Consider the following 22985-nt stretch of genomic DNA (forward strand, 5'->3'; position numbering starts at 1 on the left):
TAAAATTTATAAGACTAATCAATAATTGATAAAATTAGTCCTAAAATCGTAGTGCACCATATATATGTTAGTGTTCATCATCTTTTTTTTTCTGAAAACAAGGACTAGTAAATGTCTGATACAATTTGACGGATCATTTGTGTCCCGTATTAAGAGGTATTCCTGTAATTTTCGTTGCTCTTATTTTTTTTATACATTTGTCCCGTTTTTTCAACGATATTTATTTGAATTTGTAATGTTTACTAAAATCGTAAATGCACACAGGCAAAGTTTTCATAATATAAATTATATTATTATTTGTGGCAAAAATTGTAAATATTCTTCTCACATTGTTTGTCAGGGGTTTAACGTTTTGTCCTAAACTTTTTAGGAATTTTAATTATTTTAACTACGATCGATGATTGTGCCTACCTCTGACAATGTTTTTGATGACAACTGGCGATGTCATGTATTTTACGGATTATTATTTAAGATCCCAGTTTACCGTATTTTTTGCAATGAAATATGGTCATTAAATCGTTTGAATATTTTTTCGTGAAATACATTTTCATTTACTGCGATTTTTAGCAATTTTAGCAAAAAGTAGCAAACTGCCTTCAAAGCGATAAATTGCAATATTTGGCAAAATTTTGTGATATTTCTTATTTAGGATAGCAATTTTGTGATATTTCTTATTTAGGATAGCAATTTTGTGATATTTCTTATTTAGGATAGCAATTTTCTGTATTCTCCTCGATGATGTATGGTGAACTAGAGTATGGAAGTATATTGATTTTTTTATTGACCCCATATAATTATTACTAACATCAATTCCAACTGGTGAATAATTTTATCGTCTGTCTGTGTACCACTTGCCGTGAGAACCATAGCTTGAGAAACGCTTATGTATGTTATGTGTGTATGTGTATTTTTTCTGTTTTGTTTAATAAAATATTTGAAGAAAACCAAATATATCAACAAAAAAATCAACCCAATAAATTTGAAAATGAAACAATAATAACAAAATATTAAATTTAATTTTAAAATGGTATCAAAGAAATTTAATAAAATAAGTCTTTTTCTTGTCAGTGCATCGATATCTAATCGCATTTTGGCGACTTCAGCAGGCAAATCAAGCCAAAAACAGCCAAAGATGGCTGTCGTATCGAGCAGTAACCCTCACACCCGTATAGTAGAGAGCCAGAGAGAGATCAAAAAGTTAGATGTGGGCCGGTTTCAGTTCAGTCCATGAGCTGGTGACCGGATGAAGTGAGTCTCTCTGCGTGTATTGCTTTTTTACATGAGCACGAGCAGCTGCTCTTCAAGCCTTCTTTCACTCACATGTGAAACAACATTGTTTCAAAAAACCGAATTGTTATTTTTATGTGTGACTTTTCTCTTACCCGTGTTAAGAAAATGAATCGATTTCTTTTGTGGTGTTTACTTCAAGTTTCTAGTTTCACTCTCATCGTTCAAGGTAAGAAAACAAAATTCTATATTGTTTCAATATTATATTATGTTTTTGTTAGTAATTACTACAAGTTAATATCAAAATAAATGTTAGTAATTACTATATGTTTACGTTACAAATTAGCGTGTTTACTGTGTGTAACATATAAACTACATTACTACTACACATATATCTATATATACTACATGTTTTTGTTTCGTGACTTCCGGTATCTACTGTTTAACCCTTTATCTACCAGATTATGGAAAAATAATAATAAAAAGACAATAAATTAGTATAAATAAATATAATGATATAATGAAAGACAATAAATAAATAAACATAATGAAAATAATAAATAATTGTCACACACATGTGGATTATTTTGTAGGTCATTTAATTCTAATTAAAAATAAAAGTAAAACATTTTCTATTTTCCTTGCAATTGGTTAGTACATAACAAATTATCTAACCTGTTACTTCAAAGTGCCGTCAGTATATAAATTGTTAAGGGTCTCGAATCGAATACATGCTCCCGAAATAATTTTTTTAAAATTTATTGATTCGGAATTTTTTTTTCAATCTATTATCTCAATATTTTATTCGTGTAATGGTATTGAAGAAAAAAAATTACAATTTTTTTTTATCGTAGAAATGAAACAGGGTGTCTGTGCTTCAGTTGTGAATATTTATGAATATTTTGAATAATATGGCGAATTACAAAAAACCATTTTGTTATAGACAATTTGATTCCATGTTTTATCGCGTAGAAACATTTTTGACGAAAATTAAAAGGAGCTTATTTGCTCCAGATTACTCATTTTTCTATGATTATGTTTCCTTACTTAACTTTTCTTATTTAAGTATTTCAGAACTGGATACTAAGTCTAATCTTCACAAAAAAAAAATCAATGAATTTACAAAAATAAAAATTTTAGACACTATGTTTCATGTTTTGACCAAGAAAAAATTTTGTCTCTTATACTGTAATTATGCAATCAAGAGAGAGAGAGAATATGGGCATCCCTAATTTCAATCTTCTATTATAAATTCGGTCTTTTGGTTTAATTAAAGTCTTAATCCCCTTCAAGATCAACAGTTGCACTTGAACTTTTAATTAATTTTTTTTATAATTAATTTAAGAATGTACTGTTCTGCAAAAAAATCTCGTAATTTCAGGAAATACTAAAACTATAACCTATAAGATTTCAGCATCATTTAAAAGTGTTGTTTTTCCTACAGCACATAAGAAATGAATAAAAGAGATTTCATTTTAATTTCTATTGATCCCTTTGTGTGAAGAGCAATAAAAATTTAATTTAAATAAATAGCAAATAGTTTAAATGAAATTGTAAAAATCAAATCAAATACTTGAATATATTAGGAAACGCTTTTGCATTTTAATGATCGAAAAACATCTTCTGATTCTGTTTTTTTTTTCAAGATTATGAAAAAACTTCCCTTGTGAAAAATCTCTCTAAATAGAAAAACCATCCTTTGGAAATCCTTCTTTCAGAAGAAAAAAATTTTAAATGCCTCAAATTTTGTCCTTAAAAATAATTTTTTTAATCAAAAAAAAGATTGTTCTTAAATTTTTCCTCCATCGAAATTAATTTTCTTAGAAATTTTTCGAAAGTCGAAACAATTCTTATAATTTTTAAAATACGGTATATATTTTTATTTTATTTTTCACCACCGTTGAGTTTCTCTTAAATATTCTTACGCGATTGTGAAAAATTTAGTAGATGTACAAAATTATGTATTAAATTTATCAACTCATAAACGTCAGTTAAAACTTTTTAGACAATTTTTTCTGTAAACTCTTCAATTCTATAAAAATCTGTGATTTTGTTTTCCAAATTTATCACTTGAAACCTCAAAGCATTGTGTGATGTTTTGGGGGGGGGGATTTTAAAGAACGATCTTATCCATATTGTTCTGTTATCTATGTGTACTATCGAACGTCATCATACTTCCGTGATAGAAGGGAGAAAAATCGATTGATTGTATGCAATCGAAAGCGCCCCACCCTAAAAAAGCCTATGAAATCACTCTTGCGGCTTAACACATACGCCAATTTCGGGAAGAGAAGAAAAACCACAATCTGACTAGAAGTATCCGTTACAAAAATACATATTTATTATTCGAATTCGCCAATTACTGTTCAGGATGTAAGATCTTTGTCTTGAAAGAAGAAATTCTCGGATGTTAACAATAATCATTAGAGCCCGGATTATAAGCACTGAAAAGTCACGAAATATACTCTTAAAAAATATGCACTAAAATATCCCATAAAGAAGTTCAAAATTCCAAAATACGCTCAAAAAGGAGAAAATATGCGTTATAAAAAGCAACGTGCAAAATAAAGCAGATATGTTTTTAAAATGCATATTCATTCGCAAAAAAATATCCCCACATATTCATTCCACCACCATTCCGCATATGCAAATACTTGTACATATTTTTTATTTAGACACTTTTAATTTCTAGTTAGTCGTAGTAAAACGAAATACCAGTAGCAAAAGAATTCCGAAGCTATTTCTAAAAAAAATAAACACTTTCGACGCTATCTCTGAAAATAGCGTACAATATAACGGCAGATATTTAGAAAAATATTGCAAACATCTTTATTAATTCCACTAAATCCCAACTGCGAAAAAAAACCGCTGTTATGAAAATATTATAAGCAATATTCATTTGAAACAATTATAAAAAAAATTCGACTTTAATAAACCTTCAAAAATATGTACTTTTTTGCTGAAAATTCTTTGATTTTATGCATTTATATGTATTAATGCTAAAAAAATGCCTAAATATGCAAGTGCATATTATCCAGGTCCAAGTAATCACGATCAAAAAAATTCCGAAAAATTCAACAAAATGGTCGTATAAAAGTGTTATCTTTTAATCACTGTTTCGAAATCAAGGATTCCAGAACTGAATACTACCTAGTCTTCACGAAAAAAATCCCTGAATTTTTTTGCAAAAACAAAATAGAAGTATTTTTTTAAAACGATGTTCACGTTTCGATCAAGAATGATATCGTTATCCATGCAATGCGTGGTATATTGGGAATTTCTGAATTCAATTCTCACCATTACACATTCGGTTTTAATGTTTCATCAAGGTCTCAATCGCTTCAAGATCCATAATCGTACTTGCGAATTTGTAGTTAAACTTTTCGTTTTAGAGTAGGTTTGCAAATTAAAATGGCTATTATATATATGTATGAGTTCGTAGTTTTTTAATTATTTAAATCTTTTTGTAATGTTCATTTTGTGTTATTCCATTGAATGAATATTTTTTAATGATATTCAGGATTCTTTCTGAATTCCTTTCGGCAGTGTCGTCGGAGACGGGGTTTGTAGCAGAGCCGCATTTGCCCACACACACAGACGCGGTGCCCCTTAACTCGAATTTTTTTTCTTCCGTGGGAGAGGGAAATTTAAAATTCAGAAAATTAAAATCATAAAAATTCAGAACAAATGCAAGGAATAATCCCAGCACCCATGAAAATTCAAAATATGTGAAAGAAATAATTTCAGAATTGTGATGAAAATTATAATTGAATAAATGAAATAAACGGTTTCGGAATTGATGAAAATTTTCAGGATTCCAAAGTCGATGAAAGTCCAGAATTGATAAAAGTTCAGAACATTAGAAAAGTTCAGAACATTGGAAAAGCAATTTCAGATACGGTGGAAATTCGGAATTTATGAAAGAAATAATCCCAGAATTTTACAGCATTTCTTCCTAGAATCTAGATGAAATGCAAATTTCCAGAATTGATGAAAATTCAGAATTTATAAAAGAAGTTATTGTTACCGTAAATGCGGGGCCCTAACGGCGACTCTGGTTTGTGGCACGGGTTCAAGCACCCTCAGAATTTATTTACATAGCGAAATCTATGGCTTAGGACAAGCACCCACAGGTCAAAAACACTTCCGACGCCCCTGCCTTTCATAATCTTGTTCAAATATAAATTCCTGTCCATAGCAGGCAAATTTCACAACGAGGTAACAGTTGGCAATTCGATCACTTTGTTTTTACTGATCCTTTTCAGCTTGTTCAAGTCTATTCTTGAAGTTTCACACCCCTTGTAAAGTGTGTAGATGATTCAATCGCACTTGCCAGATTATTATTGGCGTATCGTTTTCACATGAATGAAGTTGATTCCTCCTAGATGTCAATTGACTAAATTAGAAATTAAATACCGAATTTAAAAGTATTCAATACATATTTTTGATGGCTATTGTGAAAATCAATATCTCTTTAAAAATATATATTATATATAGTATATAATTTTCGTGATTTCATAGAAACTTTGATGTTGTGTATGCGTTTTTTTTTTTTTTAAATTTCTCTTAAATGAGCCTAACCAGGAAGAGATAATGAAATATGAAGTCGCTATGTAGATATGTTGTTCTTTAAATATGAAAGTTCCTTGCTCGGTCTGTGCGAGATGTGAACTTTTCGATATTTCAAGTCTAGGGATGGGAGAAATAAACTTTTAAAACCGTTATAACTGTATTCTTGAAAGTATACCAACCGTATGGCATGATGTCCATATTTCTCGGACAATTATGCCATCCGTGAATTCAGGGCTTTTCATTGACACCTCACCAGAGCTCAACCTCTCAAAAGATACCGAACCACATGTTCGGGATTTTCTGGATTTTGTGATTAAAAGTGACAATAATAACGACGACAGCTATCAGCTTTGGCAAAAAAAAAAACTCATTGCTCATTTTTTTATCACATACGTGCCCAATCCATGCCCCGCGGGGCAAATTTTGCCGTCGGAGTTTTCTAATGTGGCCAACGACTTCAAACTTTAAAATTTTTGTTTTAAAAATGAACTAAACAGCACGTAACCAGATCACTTAAGTTACCAGCGGCACATTCCCAGAATACTTAAGTTAATAGCGGCACATTCCCAGAATACTTAAGCTACCAGCGGCACATTCCCAGAATACTTAAGTTACCAGCGGCACATTCCCAGAATATTTAAGTGATCAACAGCGCATTTATACAGATCATTTAAGTGATCCGCAGCACGTTCCATTTCATTTAAGTGACCCGTGGTACATATTCAGAGGACTTATGTGGTCCACTGCTCATTCCCAGACACATTTTCAGCTCTCCCGCGGCACATTTCCAGATCACTTAAATGGCCCGTTGTACATTTCCAGATCACTTAAATGACCCGTTGTCCATTTACAGATCACTTAAATGACCCACGGAACATTTCTAGACCACTTAATTGGCCCTCACCATATTTACAGATCAAGTGAGTGACCCACGGCACAGATCACTTAAATGACATGAGGCACTGTTTCAAATCCCTTAAGTAGCCCGCGGCACATTTACAGATTGGTTCAGCACCGGTGTTTTATCGGTTCATTTTTCATTATGAGATCCGTCCAGCCGTTGCTATTTACAGGTTCTTGAAACAAGCGGTACCCTGACCGAGACTCGAACCTCTGAAACTAAATGTTGTGATCCGATTACTCAAGTTACGGTTGGTATTCGCCAAGTATGGAAATCTCGCGGTAATGACAGCATGATGGGACAAGGATGGGATTTCCAAAGACAAAAAACAACAAAAAAAAGTGACCGCACCAAGATAAGATGGGAATTTTTACCTTTTTCTCGCAACCTCTATCTTTATTATTACTTTTTTTTTAACCTAAGATTGTCCCAATGATGGTTTTAGGCAAAAGTAGAAAAAAAACCGCCCTCTGCATTTCTGCATGATTCCTCTGCTGCAAGGAGTCATTATTGTCCACGAAGGTAAAGGAAAAAACACAAGAGAGAGAGAGACTCTCTCATTGCCATATCACTGAGAAAAGGATGCGAGAAGGGCCCTGGGGTCTATCATTAAGTGGGGGGACAACACAACCAAATAGCATACCTGTGTGTGTGTGTGTGTGTGTGTTGGAACTGTTTCTTTTCTTTTTCTTCGCAAGGGGTCACTGTATCGAGAAATGCAGGGCGAGACGTGAAGTCGAAGAAATAAGCCAAGAAAAGAAAAAAAGTGGCATCACCACACTATCATTACCGGCAGCCGTAACTGCAGTTTTAAACATTTCGAGTGAGAAAAAAAATTGCTAGATGTTTTTTTTTTTTGATGAGAGAAAAACATTCTCGCTCGTGCGTGGATTTTTACCAAGGATAGTTTTATCCTCCACGCTGACTCGATGCGGTCATTTACTATTACTTCGGTCGTAAGTACAATCACCACCACCACCATAGATACTTTCGTCTCAGGGCCGCCCTTGTCAGACGCGTGGCCCGGTGCAAAAATAATAGCGGGCCAGAGGAGTCTTGAAAATCTCCGGGGGACCTTAGCCCAGAATTTCATACGTTCTGTGGGAGAGAGGGAATCTGAAATTGAGAAAATTGAAATCATGAAAATTCAGAGTAATGCAATAAATAATTCCAGCACCAATAAAGATTCAGAATAGATGCAAGAAATAATTCTCTAGCGTCTATCAAAATTCAGAATAAATGTAAGAAATATTTCAGCATAACGATAAATATTCAGAGTAAATGCAATAAATACTTTTAGACTTAATGAAAATTCAGAGTAAATTAAAGAAATACTTTTAGGATTAATGAAAATTCAGAATGAATGAAAGGAATAATTGCGGAAAAACTGATGAAAATTCAGAATTCTAAAAATGATGAAAATTCAGAATTCTAAAAATGATGAAAGTTCAGAAAATTCCAGAATTATTACTTTCTGGATGAAAATGCAGAATTTCAGAATTTATGAAAGGAATTATCATCACTTTGAGTGCGGGGCATCCCAAAACGCAGGGCCCGGTGCGACCGCACCTGTCGCACACCCCTTAGAGCGTCTCTGGTTTGTCTTCTGAGTTATGTTGGCCCAGGGTGTGTGGAGGATAATGTTAGCCACTCAAGGGGTCCACATCTCCTGTCCTCAACAGACACTGGGATCTGTGCGAAAATAATAGCAGGCCAGAGGCGTCTTCACAATTTCGGGGCCCCAAAAATGCTTAGGAGCCCCTTAGCCCCAATATTATATTTTTTGGAATGTAATAACGGGTAACATAATGTCGAGAATGTAATATCATTATATAGTATATAATTGTATGAATTTTCAGAAATTCTTACATTATTGCAATATTCATATAAAAAATACGAACGCACACGCAATTTTATGTAAATTATAGCAGAAATCATAGAATTTCAAGATATTCTTTTGTTAGCACCTAAAGTCAAAATTAAATACTGTACGTAGTGGATGTATTCTAATCTAGTTTTATGGCTCCTATTTTGTGACCCAGTGCGGCTTCACACTTAGCACCTACGTGATTCACCTCCTTCAAGGAGGTGTCACTATATCCCGGCCAGGAATAACTTTATCCCTAAAATGGCTTTTGGTACTCCCGTTCCCCTAGAGCAGGGGGGGGGGGCCTTCAACCTTTCACACATTGCAGGCCAAATTAAACTTTCCACGTAGCTCGTGGGCCACCCAGTCATACCGTCTTATTCTCCATTATTACCATTATTAAACCGGGTTTTCCTAATTTATTGAATACTTTATATTTACTCTGAATTCATTTCTTTCACTGAACTGAATCGGAATTTTATTTATTTGCAAATATCTTCCCTTCATTAACTAATTAATTAATTCTTTTTAAGTTATTTCTTTTTGTTAAATCTGAAATTTGTCCCGATTATTCTGAAATTACTTTTCACTAATTTTAAATTTTTATCAATTAAGAAATTGTTTCTTTCAAAAATTAATAAATTTCTTTCATAAATTAATACTTTGTACAATTCTGAAATTATTTTTGACGATTCCGAAATTACTCTTGACAATATATATATATATATATATATATATATATGAAATTATTTCTTTCAGTAATATATTTCTACTATAATATAGAGATTTTTGCTATTTTTTTTTTATTGATTGTAAATTTTCATCAATTATGAAATTATTTTTTTCAATAGTTCTAAGATTATTTCTTTCATTAAAGTGTTTCTTGGCATTTTTGTAAATTTGATAATTATATATAACCTTTTGGATGCCGAATTTGGTCTCTCGAGATATGTAGCCTGTACGAAATCACAGGCCTCAAAAAATGTTTTGGCTCAGGGCCCCTCGAATACCTTCCAACGGCCCTTTTAATGTATCAAATGCATTACTATTGAATCTGGAAAGTATCTCGCAGTTTCTAAATACAGCATTAAAGATTTCAGAGTGTCCAGAGCTCTCTCTTTAACGAATTTTTTGTTTTTAATTTAATGGTTTTTCTATGTAAAATAGCTATTTTTGAAAAATGGTCTACGGGCCACAGCAAAAAAGCTGGGAGGGCCAGATTTCTCCCGCTGGATATGGGTCGAAGACCCCTGCCCTAAATTTCCGCGGCACACCGTTTGGGAATCACTGCCATATATTGATCATCGTGCTCGCAATGTATCAAACGATACATGAGTATGCATGTACAATAATCGTGTGTGTTTTCAAGGATTCGGGTGAATTCACTCCATGTTGGTTTTCACGAAAAGGTGGAGCAACTAGTAGTTATTTCCGGAGTGTGTGTGTGTGTGGTTATCATATTTTATTTTTGTTCATATCTATAAATATACATTTTTCAATGTGAAAACTCACGCACAATGAATGGATGGAAGACAATGGCTGCCGCCGCATATAGATGTAATACATTATAAGGCAGTGTCGGTTGTGCACCCGTGCGTGGCGGCAATTTGGCGTCGACTTGGCGAGACGGACAGTCTCTCGTCAAGCCTTTTTATTAATCTTTACAGTATATGTCATTGCTTTTGTTTCGTGCTTCCTTGATAAGTATTAAAAGGATTGTTTTAAAGGAAGTTTTATTCGCGAAATTATTTTTAGCGATAGAAACGCCGCTATTTTTACCTTTTTGGCACGATTTTGATGGTGGGAAGGGGGCAAAATTTCAAGATTATTTTTTTTATTTAACATTTTAATTACTGTTACCATGTAAAAAAAAATAACATGAATTCAAGTGCCATTCAAATAATTTTCATTGTTAATTTTCAATTCTTATTACTAGAGAAGGAATTATATGCGCTAAAAAAGTGGCGAAATATGCTCCAAAAATATACAAATATGCCCTTAAAAATGCCAAAATATGAACCGAAAATGAGAAAATATGCGTTAAAAAATCATCATTGAAAAAAAAGCAGATATGTTTTTTGCGTACATTCTTGCTCTTAGAGCATATTCATTTACAAAAAAAATATCTCCACATATATATTGCATATGCAAATAACTTTTTTTTGTCAATACGAGTAACAAAAGGATTCCAATGCTATTTCTAAAAAAATCACGCTTTTGACGCTATCTTTAGAAATAGCGTTACAATGAAATAGTTGATATTTCGGAAAAACTACAAATATTTCTATTAATTCACTAAATCCATCTGTGAGAAAAAAGAAATGGTATTATGAAAGTATTACAAGTAATATTCATTTGAGAAATTATGAAAAAAAAGATTGAGATTTAACAAACCTTCAAAAATATGCACTTATTTTGAAAAATTTTTTGATTTTCCGGCGTTTGATTAATGCTAAAAATATGCAAATGCATGCGCACATATACATTTACATATAATCTGGAGCTTTACTTATTAGTTATTAAAAACAAAAATTGGATAAAAATTAATTGCAAACTAACGAAATAATCTCAATTTAAAATGGATTTATCAATTTATGTTCATGGAAATTTTATTATGCATTCATCAATTTATATCCAAAGAAGCATTTACCATTAAAAGTAAATTAAAAACTATAATCATATTTTAAATTAAAATAAAGTAATAAAAAAAATTGTTGTTATATCAGAATTTTGAAATCACATTTTATAAGATTATGTTATTCACAATTCGACTTTTCTTTATTTGTAAATATTAAATTAATTAGAAAATATTTTCAATAGAAAAATTGCCGATATGTATCAAGATCTAAAAATTAGATTCATAAATTTTTTTTTAAAGAATTTCATTCATAAAAGTAACATATAAAAAAATTTAGTTTGAAATGAAAAACCCATAAAACATATAATAAATATATATTATTCTAAAAATAAAAATATATATAATAGTACGATTTAAAAAATTTACATTCTGCATTATTATCGAAAATTAAATTTTAAAAAAATCAACAAATGAATTGAGTTCGTAATATGATCCAAAAATACAATTTAAAATGTTATCAAAAAATTAAATGCATATTATATAATAGTTTAATCTAAAAAAAACACAATAAAAATTATGTTATAATCAAAAAGTAAAATATTTCTAGTATACAGTCAGGAAATGTTTAATCCAAAAATTTAATTCAAAATAATTAGAAATCTGATAGAATTTTTGTCATTTTCAGAAAATAAAATTTAAAATATTATCAGATATATATATAAAATTATTCGTAAATTTTATTTTATTATCACGAGATAATTTATAGTACTATGCAAAAATTTAATTCATATCACAGTCGACACTCCTTATAACGACCCTCATCGTTCAACGGAAAATAGACGTTATAGTAAGAGGACATTACATCGAAGTTTGAATAAAAAATAGGTTTCTTCAAGGGTCCGTCGTAGAGGAATGATTCCAGTTTAAAAAATGCTCAAAATTTGTTCAAAAATCACCCTGCACCAGTTTTGACAGCAAAAATACAGTGTGTCATAAAATAAAAAATATACAAATTTTTATATGGACACCCTGTCCTAAAAAACCGAATTAGAGAAAGTTGTTGCGCCGTCTTCCCTGAGGACAACAAACCAAATTTCACGTTTGTAAGGGCAATATTCGCTGAAATATTTGATTTCAGAAATGTTGGGAAATAAACTAACGGAGAACGCTTTTTCCTCTCGTTTATGCTGTTTCTTTTCAAAACTTCTCTCCATTTTTCGAATTCAAATATCTCAGTGAATATTGCACTGAGAAAATAGCTGGTTTTTTTTTTGTTTTTTTTTTTTTCATCAGGATAGACAGCGCAACAACTTTCTGATTCGGTGTTTTAGGACGGTGTCCATATAAAAATTTATATTTTTTTTATTTTCTGACACTGTATTTTTACTGTCAAAACTGGTGCAGGGTGATTATTGAACACATTTTGAGCATTTTTAAAATTGGAATCATTCTTCTACGACGAACCTTTGATGAGATAAAGGCAGAGTTAGGACTTACAGGACACCTTGTATTTCGAAAAAGAATCGAAAGCAATTGGAAATCTAATTGAATTTGTAACGTGATCCAAAAAAAAAATATTAAACTCATTCATAATCCGAAAATTAAATTCAAGGTGAAGATTCAGACCCAAGATATGAAATTCTCAAGATAACGAATAACAACAGATATAATAATAATGATGATGAAATTCCTTATACGTGTACTGTATCACTAAAAACTTCATTGAGACTAAATTTCTTATTTTCCAGCATAAGCTAAAAATATTGTTTTTTTCGTTCTGATATCCATGACCTAAAGAAACAATAGAAGAATCTTCTCTTTCATGACGAGTATGGTTTTCTTCTTCTTCTCAGCCGAATGATCATAATGAGGGTGTCCACCGCCCCCTTAATGAATGGCCGCCATAGTATGATCGGGAAGGGCACCATGACATCCGGCGTCCGAACAAAAAATAATATATAATCACGGTGTTGTCGACTCGTTGTCGTGAGAACTCCACAACGATCACGGTCCACCAACCAAACGAGTAGCGAATCAAACAAAAAAAAAATGGCTATAAAATTTTAAGACGACATTAGCGAAATAAATGTACGCGTCGTTTGAATGGTAATCACCAATTTAGGCGATGCATTTCATCACCAATTATCGTAGATCAGAGGGAAAAGATTAGCTTTCACAATACACTGGTGGTTACACATATGCTTAGATTCACGGGTGAAAATATTTGTCATCATTGCTATAAATGACGATTTTTTTTTTCAAATGACTCTGGTGATCACGAGAAGCTCGTGAATCAAGGGTTCTGCGTTCCACTCACCCTTTCTGTTATTCATTCAAACCGAGCACAACTCTGGTCTATCACCATAGGCAATTTACTACCGACTGAGTTGTGCCGGAAGTGTGAATGCGTCCCCCTTCTCGAATCCCCAGGTTCCCTGGATCACCTGTAACCCGAAACCCCTGAGCGGGGCCGTGAAAACGATTGTATGCAAATATACAAATAATACATAGTACGCACATTTGCCTCGCGACATTTGACCAGTCGTGGCCCAGCCTTCAAATTTCAGCCGCCTCGTGAGCAGTTGCAGTTGCCTATACGGCGCAGTCTAACTTGCCCTCCCACGAGTAAGGTTCTTAAAGTGTAGCCAGTGAGCCTTTGGTGGTGGGCTCCCACAATGCTCGGTTGAGTCCTTGCTACCTGTTCGTAGTTGCCGGCCATTTGATATGTTGGACAATGGGTCTTTGGTCTGTTCAGACCCCTTGATCCATCCACATGGTCCTCCTCCTGTCTACGTTGAGGGCCCCCCCCCCCCAGCCCGACAATGTGCTGTGCTGAGCTCTGAATTCGTTTGGACTTGCTGGCTGGCCCAAGTGCCGACCAATTTGTCTCCCATATCTACGAGCCCCAGTTGCCCTTTTTCATGGTCTTTTGCTCCAGCTAGGGTCCCTAGTCGGGCCCTGCACTCGCACAGCTAGTAGTCTTGACTGACAGCTCAGTTTGGCCCTTTGCGTCAATGAAATTAAGGCCACAACCCTTGAAAAAATATTTTTCAGTATAGAATAATTCCGATATGGTCTCGTCCCTCTTCGGAGCAATGGCTGAAATCGCTGATTAGCAATAGAGCCTGGGCCTTGTTCGGGTCAAATGTCAAAGTATAGAATAATGTAACAAAATTAATTGTTTTCTTATCCAAGAACCCCATGAAATCTCCCCACCTAGAGGTCCGTGGACACATGATTAAGAACCCTTGCCGCAAATGGTTTAATCTTTCCATAACTGTTTCGTATCAGGGTTATTTTCAAGTCCTGATTTTTTTAGGCATTTATAAATAGTCAAACTCGGTTATAACGAAATCGAAGATTCTACGAAATTTTGTCGTTATCATCGAGGTCGAAGTTTTTAAGACGTTTCTCGACGAAAAATACGTATATAATTAAATGCAATCAAGTACTGAGCATGAAGATGAAATTTCGTTTTGATTTAGGATGACAACATTTTATCGAGAAAAATACGGGGAATTGGAATCATTAATACGAAAAATCGTCAATTCTCGCCTAATAATTTCATATTTAAAAGTGGGAATATGGGCAACTCCAGCGTTCGTTTTGCTAACAAAAATTATCGCCAAACACATGCCATCAGAGACCTCTATCCAGAAAAATTTGATGCACCAACAGTGAAAGGGGTGATAATGTCAACACATAACAAAAGTGTCAGAGATTCTATTTTCATCATATAAAAAGACAGAACGTACTTTAAAAATATGTTTCATACGAACTTCCATCAATGATGTTTGACAGATCCTTCATATCAAATAATCATTATTATACCAATAATGCAATAAGAAAATTAATAATTTTATTTTCGTAACAATAATTCGTTGCAAATAACCTTTGACTCTAAACATGTAGAAAATTGGTTTCTTTCATGTTGTTTTCGGACGTTTATGAGTACACGTATACCATTTTTTTGTACATCGCATGAGAAAACAATAGTCCAAAAATAATAATGATAATAACAGAAGAGATCATAATGTCACTGCCGCATAATAATGATGATGATGATGATGTTCTTTTGTGATCCCCACGAGGTCATTAAATCATGTATTGTTTGTTTATGAAGAAAAGCAAGATAATAATCCATAATAATACTAATAACAACATGAACGCAATAAAAAAGATTCGGATTGAAAAGGACATTGAAAAAAAAACAAATATTTGATGGTCATTCAAAAGGCGAATATTATTCTTTTTTTCCTGTATAACGAATAGAAATGGACGGATCCGTGGATTCTCGTGAGGATTCAATCGAATGATCGACACACAAACAAGATGGGGACTTGTAATTATGTACGCTCTTTTTTCGGCTCCCCAATCAACCGTTCGGACAGGTGAATGTCTAAAGAAAAATTACACGAAGGGAATATTGTGAGAATTAATTATAATGGGAATTGACGTGTGGGAAGACGGAAATATGTTAGTAACGTAGGACGGACCTGAATTTCGTGATTTGGCGACAGTTCTGGTTCTTCATTCGAAATCTATAAAGAAGTCAAACCAATTACGATGGCCTATAAGAATCACTGGTTATAAGAATCAACCACTTATAAGAATCAAAATGGTTGAACAAACGTGATTCTTATAAGCGGTGGCTACTGTACATAAAGAAGCCAAACCAATTATCTACACTGACTGTCAACATTCCAACACTTTGTTGGATCGTCCCTTAACAGAATACGCGAGGTAATAATTTTATGAGTTCATGAAATCTCTAACATTATTTTGAGTCGCGAGTCTGTTTATACTCAGAATCAGAGCGGGCACTCTTATGGGAACTCTGACGTACTGCGTCAGAACTCTAATTAGCGTGGATGCCTATTCTTGAATGCCAACTTTTTAATTTGATGGATAACTTACATAACTGGGTATATTATACACATCGACAGTCTGATTTAATTTTTAATTTTATTCGAGAATTACGCATAAAAGTATAAATTAAATTTTTTGACGTTATAGATTTTAATTTGTTGACAATATTATAGATTTAATTTGCTCACAATATTCTTGGATTTATTTTTTTTTAGATTTAATTTTTTAAAAATATTGTTGATTTAATTTTTTGACAATATTACAGATTTAATTTTTCGATTATATGAAACATATTTATTTTTCTGATTACGTATATTCCATGAAATTATATTAAAAACGTGATTTTTGGATTTACACACGTTTAGTATTACTTTATCTTTTTCTTCTAAACTATAAATTTCATATCTTTCAATAATACTATGTGAATTCAATTTATTTTAGTATAATATTTATTTCTATTCAATGCACACACACAAATTAAATTTTCAGATTATACTATAACTTTTGCTTTTCTGGTCATATCACAAATTTGATTTCGGATTATCTTTAATTTGATCTTAATTTGATTTTTGATCATGTTAAAAATTTAATTTACTGGTAATATTATAAATTTAATTTACTGATAATATTATAAATTTAATTTACTGATAATATTATAAATTTAATTTACTGGTAATATTATAAATTTAATTTACTGATAATATTATAAATTTAATTTACTGATAATATTATAAATTTAATTTACTGATAATATTATAAATTTAATTTGCTGATAGTTAGTCAGTGGAAAACATTCTGATGTGGCCTGAGTTCGAGCATATTCATAATTGCCATATCGGTGTTTTTCTTTTGATGCCGGGCATTATACACATAAGAGTGCTCGAAATTCAAAAAAATTAGCTTCGAGCTTCTGCTCTACTTTGACGGAAGTATGATTGTCCATGTTAGGCCTACACCATCACATAGCCGTAATATAAAATCATGGGGCTATAGCTCTAAAGAGGGCCTATGTAACTAATGGCACCAGCAACCTTGACAACGAAAACTCAAAAGCAACCAACTTTTGTCGGAAACATACAAAACATTCTTCCAAACATGGTATTACAACTCGAATTATTATTATCACCGGCCATTTTTTTATTTTCGGCCTATTCCGTGACCATTTCAGCGAATCATTTCAAGGCCACATACAAACAATAAAACAACACACACACACAAAATAATAATAATACAAATAAATAAATCCCAAGCGCTGTAATTCCTTTTGAGAGACTCGCTTTTTAATTATATTTTTTTCGGGCTCATAAACATGGGCCTAGGCCAAGAGAGAGAATCCCTTATATATATATATATATTTACCTCTTTCCCGTGGCGGAATCTCTTTCTTTCCTTTTCAAACAACTTTACTTTACCATTGGCTTCTTTTATTATTGGTATTATTATTATTATTATAATTTACACAAAAATTGCCACGTGGCAATTTTTGTGTAAATTAAAACCAGGCAAAGTTACTCATTTTTTGTGATAATTATTATTATACTTTTTCCCCTTTAACAATCCCCCTTAATAACAATCTTCCTCATTTTATTTTTTTATACATTTTATTGCCGTAATACCACGCATTTTTTTGTGTGTCTGTTTTTTGTTCCTTGAAAACTACTCATAATTAGAGGGCCATCAGACTTGCTATCCGAAAATATATATCCCCCTTATGACCATTATTATTTCTATAGTTTTATTTTATTTTATTTTATTTTTTGCTGGCATAGCCTGGTTATAAACTAACAGAAAAAAACTTGTATTTTTCTCAAGAAACAGGTTAGAGTTTTGGTTTCCGTAGTGGATTTTTGTGCCGCAATATATTGAAATTAATTCGTAAGATGTGTGTCATAAATTCTATTTTAGGACAACCCGTGTTTTCTTCTATTGTTGTGGATGAGTCCTAATTAGACTGATATGTATGTGTAGCCATCGGGCTGGTATTTTGGATCTCTTACGCTCTAGTGTGGTCGAATATCTAGAGTTACCATGCCAAGTTCAACCTCAAAACAATGAGTAAATATATATGTTACACCAGCGTTTCTCAACCTTTCTGAATCAGTAAAATGTATGAAACAATTCTTCGGATATCTTGTGTCCCGTATTACGGGACATTCCTGTATTTTTGGTTGTTCCCAATTTTTTCATAGATTTGTTTTTTCAACGATGCTCATTTGAATTTGTAATGTTTACTAAAATCGAGGAATAAACATCGTTTTCATAAATATTATGATAATTATAGCTATAAATATAAAAATTCATCTCACATATTTGTGAGCTTCAACGTTTTTTGTCCGAATTTTAACTACAATTTGGGGATTTTTGAAACGTTGACAACAATGTTTTTGATGACAATTGAAGACGTCCTATATTTTACCTAATTTTAGAGAGAGAGAGAGAAATTCCCCAGTTCCCCTTATATTTCCCAACTAAATATGATCATCTAGTCATTTGAATGTTTCTTTTGTCAAATACATTTTTTTCTGCGATTTGTAGCAGCATCCTATTTCCCCTATCCTTCACCCATTTTAGCAATGATTAGCAAATTAGTAAATTGCATTTTTTGGCTACAATAAGTGATACCCCGTATTTAGGATAGTAATTTAACGCATTTTCCTGGATGAGGTAGGTGAATCTAAGCACAAATATACAGTTTTTATTCGAACCATATGGGTATTATTAATATCAATCAAAGCAATGGAATAATTTTTCATTCAAGTTAGAATTGAATTACCAAGTTTGCCTGCGGACCACCTACGTCATCGTTGAGGACCATAGGTTGAGAAATTCTACTCGGTAAATGGGATAAATCCAGTTATTATACATAATAAACGGTTATTTTGCATAATCACCTAGCATTTTGCTAAGTTCGATAAATTTCCCTAAATAGATCAGTTTTACCGGTGATTATACATAATACCCAAGTGCCGCGTCGTTGCTAAACATGATAAATCGTACTATATGATACTTTATACTATGCATGGTAATTCATACATGTATATGTTTACATTGGATGAACGCAGGTGTCGAGGAGATATGATCGAAGTGTTCAAAATTTTCAATGGGATGGATAGGATGGACCATGAACTTTTAGTAAACCGCCAATCAACTGCTTTTACAAGGGGACACCAGTATCGATTGGTGAGGGAAAGTGCAAGGTTACGGTGTCGCAGGGAATTTTTCTCTAATAGGGTTGTTAATAAATGGAATAGCTTACCCCCGGAGGTAGTAAATTGTAACACAATTGACACGTTTAAAAAGAAATACGATAAACATGTTGGGGTAAATCGAGAAGCTATCCATTCTTAGAATAAGACAACCATAAGTATTCTTTATGGGCATTGTATAATATTTTATCATGTGTATATATTGTTTATAATTTTTGTTAATTGCATTTTTAATTGGGTTGCTATATATTTTTTGGAAATACTGTATATGACATCCATATTTTTATGGGCATCTTATTCTCAGCCATCTCGTTGGGCATTTTGCCTGTTGTGGCGTTGTATTTGTATTTGTATTGTATCATTATATCGGGGCCCGACTATATTCATCACACATACTACATTCATTCGGAATTTTTTCATATTTCTCTAATTCACCAATCACACTTGGTTATTATGCATAATCACAGATAAAGGCGATAAATTTCAAGTATTTATGAAATTTACCAACGACGCTTGGATACTATGCAAATTCACCGGTGAAAGTGATAAATTTATCAAACTTAACAAGACGATTTGTAATTATGCATAATATGTAATTATGCATTTACCGCATTTACGTATATATACTGGTATAGCTTAATACAAGAAGATTTCGTTTGATACGTAACATGACTTGTTTTGAAATTCGTATTAATCGTATAAACCTGAAGACAAAAAAATGACAGAAAAAATTCCTCGTCACCCAGAGTGGCAATTTGTGGATATTTTAGCGGTCATTATTGACCCTATAGCGAGTGTAATTCAAGTCTCAGCATGTCTGGTCCCTGCTCCAGAAAAAAAAAAATAATAATACTTCTCAACTGCAGAATTCCACGTTCTTCCTCCATGATGATGGCGAATGAACGAATTCTCCCCAGTGTGTCTTTCTTATTATTATATCAAGGATAGTATATAGTTAAGGTCCCGAAAATTCTCTCGCAGACAAGAAATTATACGTTTGTGGAGGACGAAGGACCCTCCTCTGAAGTAAGAGAGAGAGAGAGAGGGTCGCTCTCTGTGTCTTTTTCTGGTTCTCTCATCACCATTATCACACAGGTGACTGTAATTTCTCCTTGACCTTCGATATTCTCGGAAATGATGATGATGGTAGTGTAGGAAAATGCTGTGGGGACCCCCACAAAAGTTACCTTTTTCAAGTATTTAAATACGATTTTTTTTTTTTTAAATCAAGGGGAGGCTACGTAAGATTTTCTTACCCGTGAACATTTAAGATGAAGAATTCATCGTGAGGAATGATGCGTTGCTTGGTGAAGGGGGTTTAGGGAAAATTCACCGACAAGCAATCACGGATAGTAAAATCCACCGACAAAAAGTCACGGGTAGGAAAATCCACCGACAAACAACTCACCGATAAACAATTCACCAGCAGTTCGTCATCAGTGATTGAGTGTCAGAGTGATTGAGCAATTGAGTAACTGTGAGCAAAAACTTGAAGAGTGATCGGGTAAATTTATGAGCGACCTAGTGAATGAGTGGGTCACTCACTCGCTGACGTGCTCACTCACTCACTAACGTGTTCACTCACCTGCTCACTCACTCGATCATTTTCTCATCTGTTCACTCACTCGATCATTTTCTCATCTGTTCACTCACTCGATCATTTTCTCATCTGTTCACTCACTCGATCATTTTCTCATCTGTTCACTCACTTAATCATTCATCTACTAACTTAATCATTCATCTACTCACTTAATCATTCATCTACTCACTTAATCATTCATCTACTCACTTAATCATTCATCTACTCACTTAATCATTCATCTACTCACTTAATCATTCACCTTCTCACTCACCAACTTCCTCACTTGCTTGCTCAGGTTACGTGCCCTGTGCAACCAAGGAAAAATCATGCTCTGTTCGACCAAGACCAAATATCATCTTCGACCAAAGACAAATATCGTCGTGCTCTGTGCGACCACATCCTTTTCTATTGTTCACTTCCACAACAAGGGGCCAACAATATACGTGAATTTCTCTTACATCAATTGGACTTCTTTATTGAGGAATTTCCTTCATCATTGAGGGAATTATATAATTTATGTCAAAATACATTGCCATGTATATATTATTTATATAATTTATCCCGCAAAACTATTTCTTTTAGTATTTTAACGATAAATTAGTCAACATATATCAGCTCAAAATAGTGCACTGAAAATGTAAAAATAATTTTGGCTAAAATTAATGAATTCAAGAAGGTCGTATAAAAGGTATCTACTGCATTCTTATAGTTCCACTAATACTGGTGATATGGGGAAGTTTCAATACAAAGGAAGAAAGGAAATCTAATCGAAAGATTACTCTATTCACCAAGATATCACAAAAGAAAAGATTTGCCCTAGTAAAGAATGGAGAAAGATTTGGTCGCTCAGGGCACGACGATATCCATCTTGGCCGCACAGAGCACGGGTCGCACAGGGCACGGTCTCACAGAGCACGACACCCTCGATCATTTGCTCACCTGCACTCTTACGAACGCCCTAACTCATTTGATCAATCACTCACCTGTGCTCATCCACTCGCTTCCTATGCCCCTTTGTCGATGTATAGCTTGTCGACAAATTTCTCTTGCTGTGAATTGTCATGTCGGTGAATTACGTGGCGGTAAATTGTTAGCGATGAATTTTTCCGCACACACGCGAGATGCAAGAGTTCTGAGAAATTCGTAGGGATTATTATTCCCGTCTTAAGAGCATCATGGGCGCCCGGGCAAAGCGATTTTTCAGAGGGCCCTTACGTTGTTAACTTTGCGCCTTTCAATTTGCATGCTTACATTCAAAAATTTCAGCCAGATTCCATTTTCACGAGGCCTCTCTGCACTTGAGGCCACCGGGTGGGCCCATACGTTAAAACGGCACTGCCAGTAAGGCAACAAAAAAAGAAAAAAAACATGAACTGATACCCTGTTCCATAAACCTCCAAAAATATTCCCACCATTTATCAGCACCAAAACATGATTTATTCCGTACCATTCATCCACAAATGGCGACATTCCATTCCTTATCTCTCTCATGCTTTTTCTTCTCTTCATACCTGGAAGTGCTCATTATTTCTGGGCCACGCGTCTCGTCGCCAACCATAAAAAATTAAATATAAACAAAAAGATAGCGCCTACAACCCCCTCCCCTGAAAGAAAAATAGCAATGTCTTCCTATATTCTTGAAGACACGGACGTTTGCTGGACAAATTATTAGGTGTCCCTTTTGGCGAATTTATTATAATGCTTCCTGCTATACCACAGACTTGAAATATTAGGACGAGAATTAGCTCGCAAAAAAAAACTCGTTTCTTTGGTAATACGAAAATATCTCGTTACAGCGGATGAGAAAGGATTATTGAGTGAACTATCTGCTTTAAAGGAAGTTTGTCCTGCACATGGTAATTCCACAGCCGCCCTTAGGGGATGTGCGACAGGTGCGGTCACACCGGGCCCAGTGGTTTGTGGGAGGGGAGAAAGAAGTGAAAGAATGTAAAAACATACATATAAAAAATATCCCCCTCTGTAAAGCAAGGTCTTTGAGATTCAACTGATTTGATTCTGGAATTTTAATTAATCAATTCTGAACTTCAATGAATTCTGAGATTTTTTCTTTCATCAGTTCTGAATTTCCATTAATTGTGGGTTTTCCCCTCATTAATTCCGAATTTCCATCAATTCTGAGATTTTTCTCTCATTAATTCTGAATTTACATCATTTTTTCTCTC

At 33.4% G+C, this 22985-nt stretch overlaps 1 protein-coding gene across 1 annotated transcript in view; it reads left to right on the forward strand.

Annotated features, from left to right (window-relative positions):
- Window positions 1-1200: 1200 nt before the first annotated feature.
- LOC149067489 (uncharacterized) overlaps window positions 1201-22985 on the forward strand; it is a 44083-nt gene continuing 22298 nt past the window's right edge. Inside the window, exon 1 of the mRNA XM_089252704.1 lies at window positions 1201-1456. Within this exon, the coding sequence (XP_089108830.1) occupies window positions 1363-1456 (94 nt within the window). The 5' untranslated portion in view covers window positions 1201-1362. The remainder of the gene's footprint in view (window positions 1457-22985) is intronic.

Source organism: Pholcus phalangioides, unplaced genomic scaffold, assembly GCF_987345545.1.
Source record: "Pholcus phalangioides strain wild (caught in Gottingen) unplaced genomic scaffold, Ppha-v1.0 ptg000030l_1, whole genome shotgun sequence".
Classification (NCBI taxonomy): domain Eukaryota; kingdom Metazoa; phylum Arthropoda; class Arachnida; order Araneae; family Pholcidae; genus Pholcus; species Pholcus phalangioides.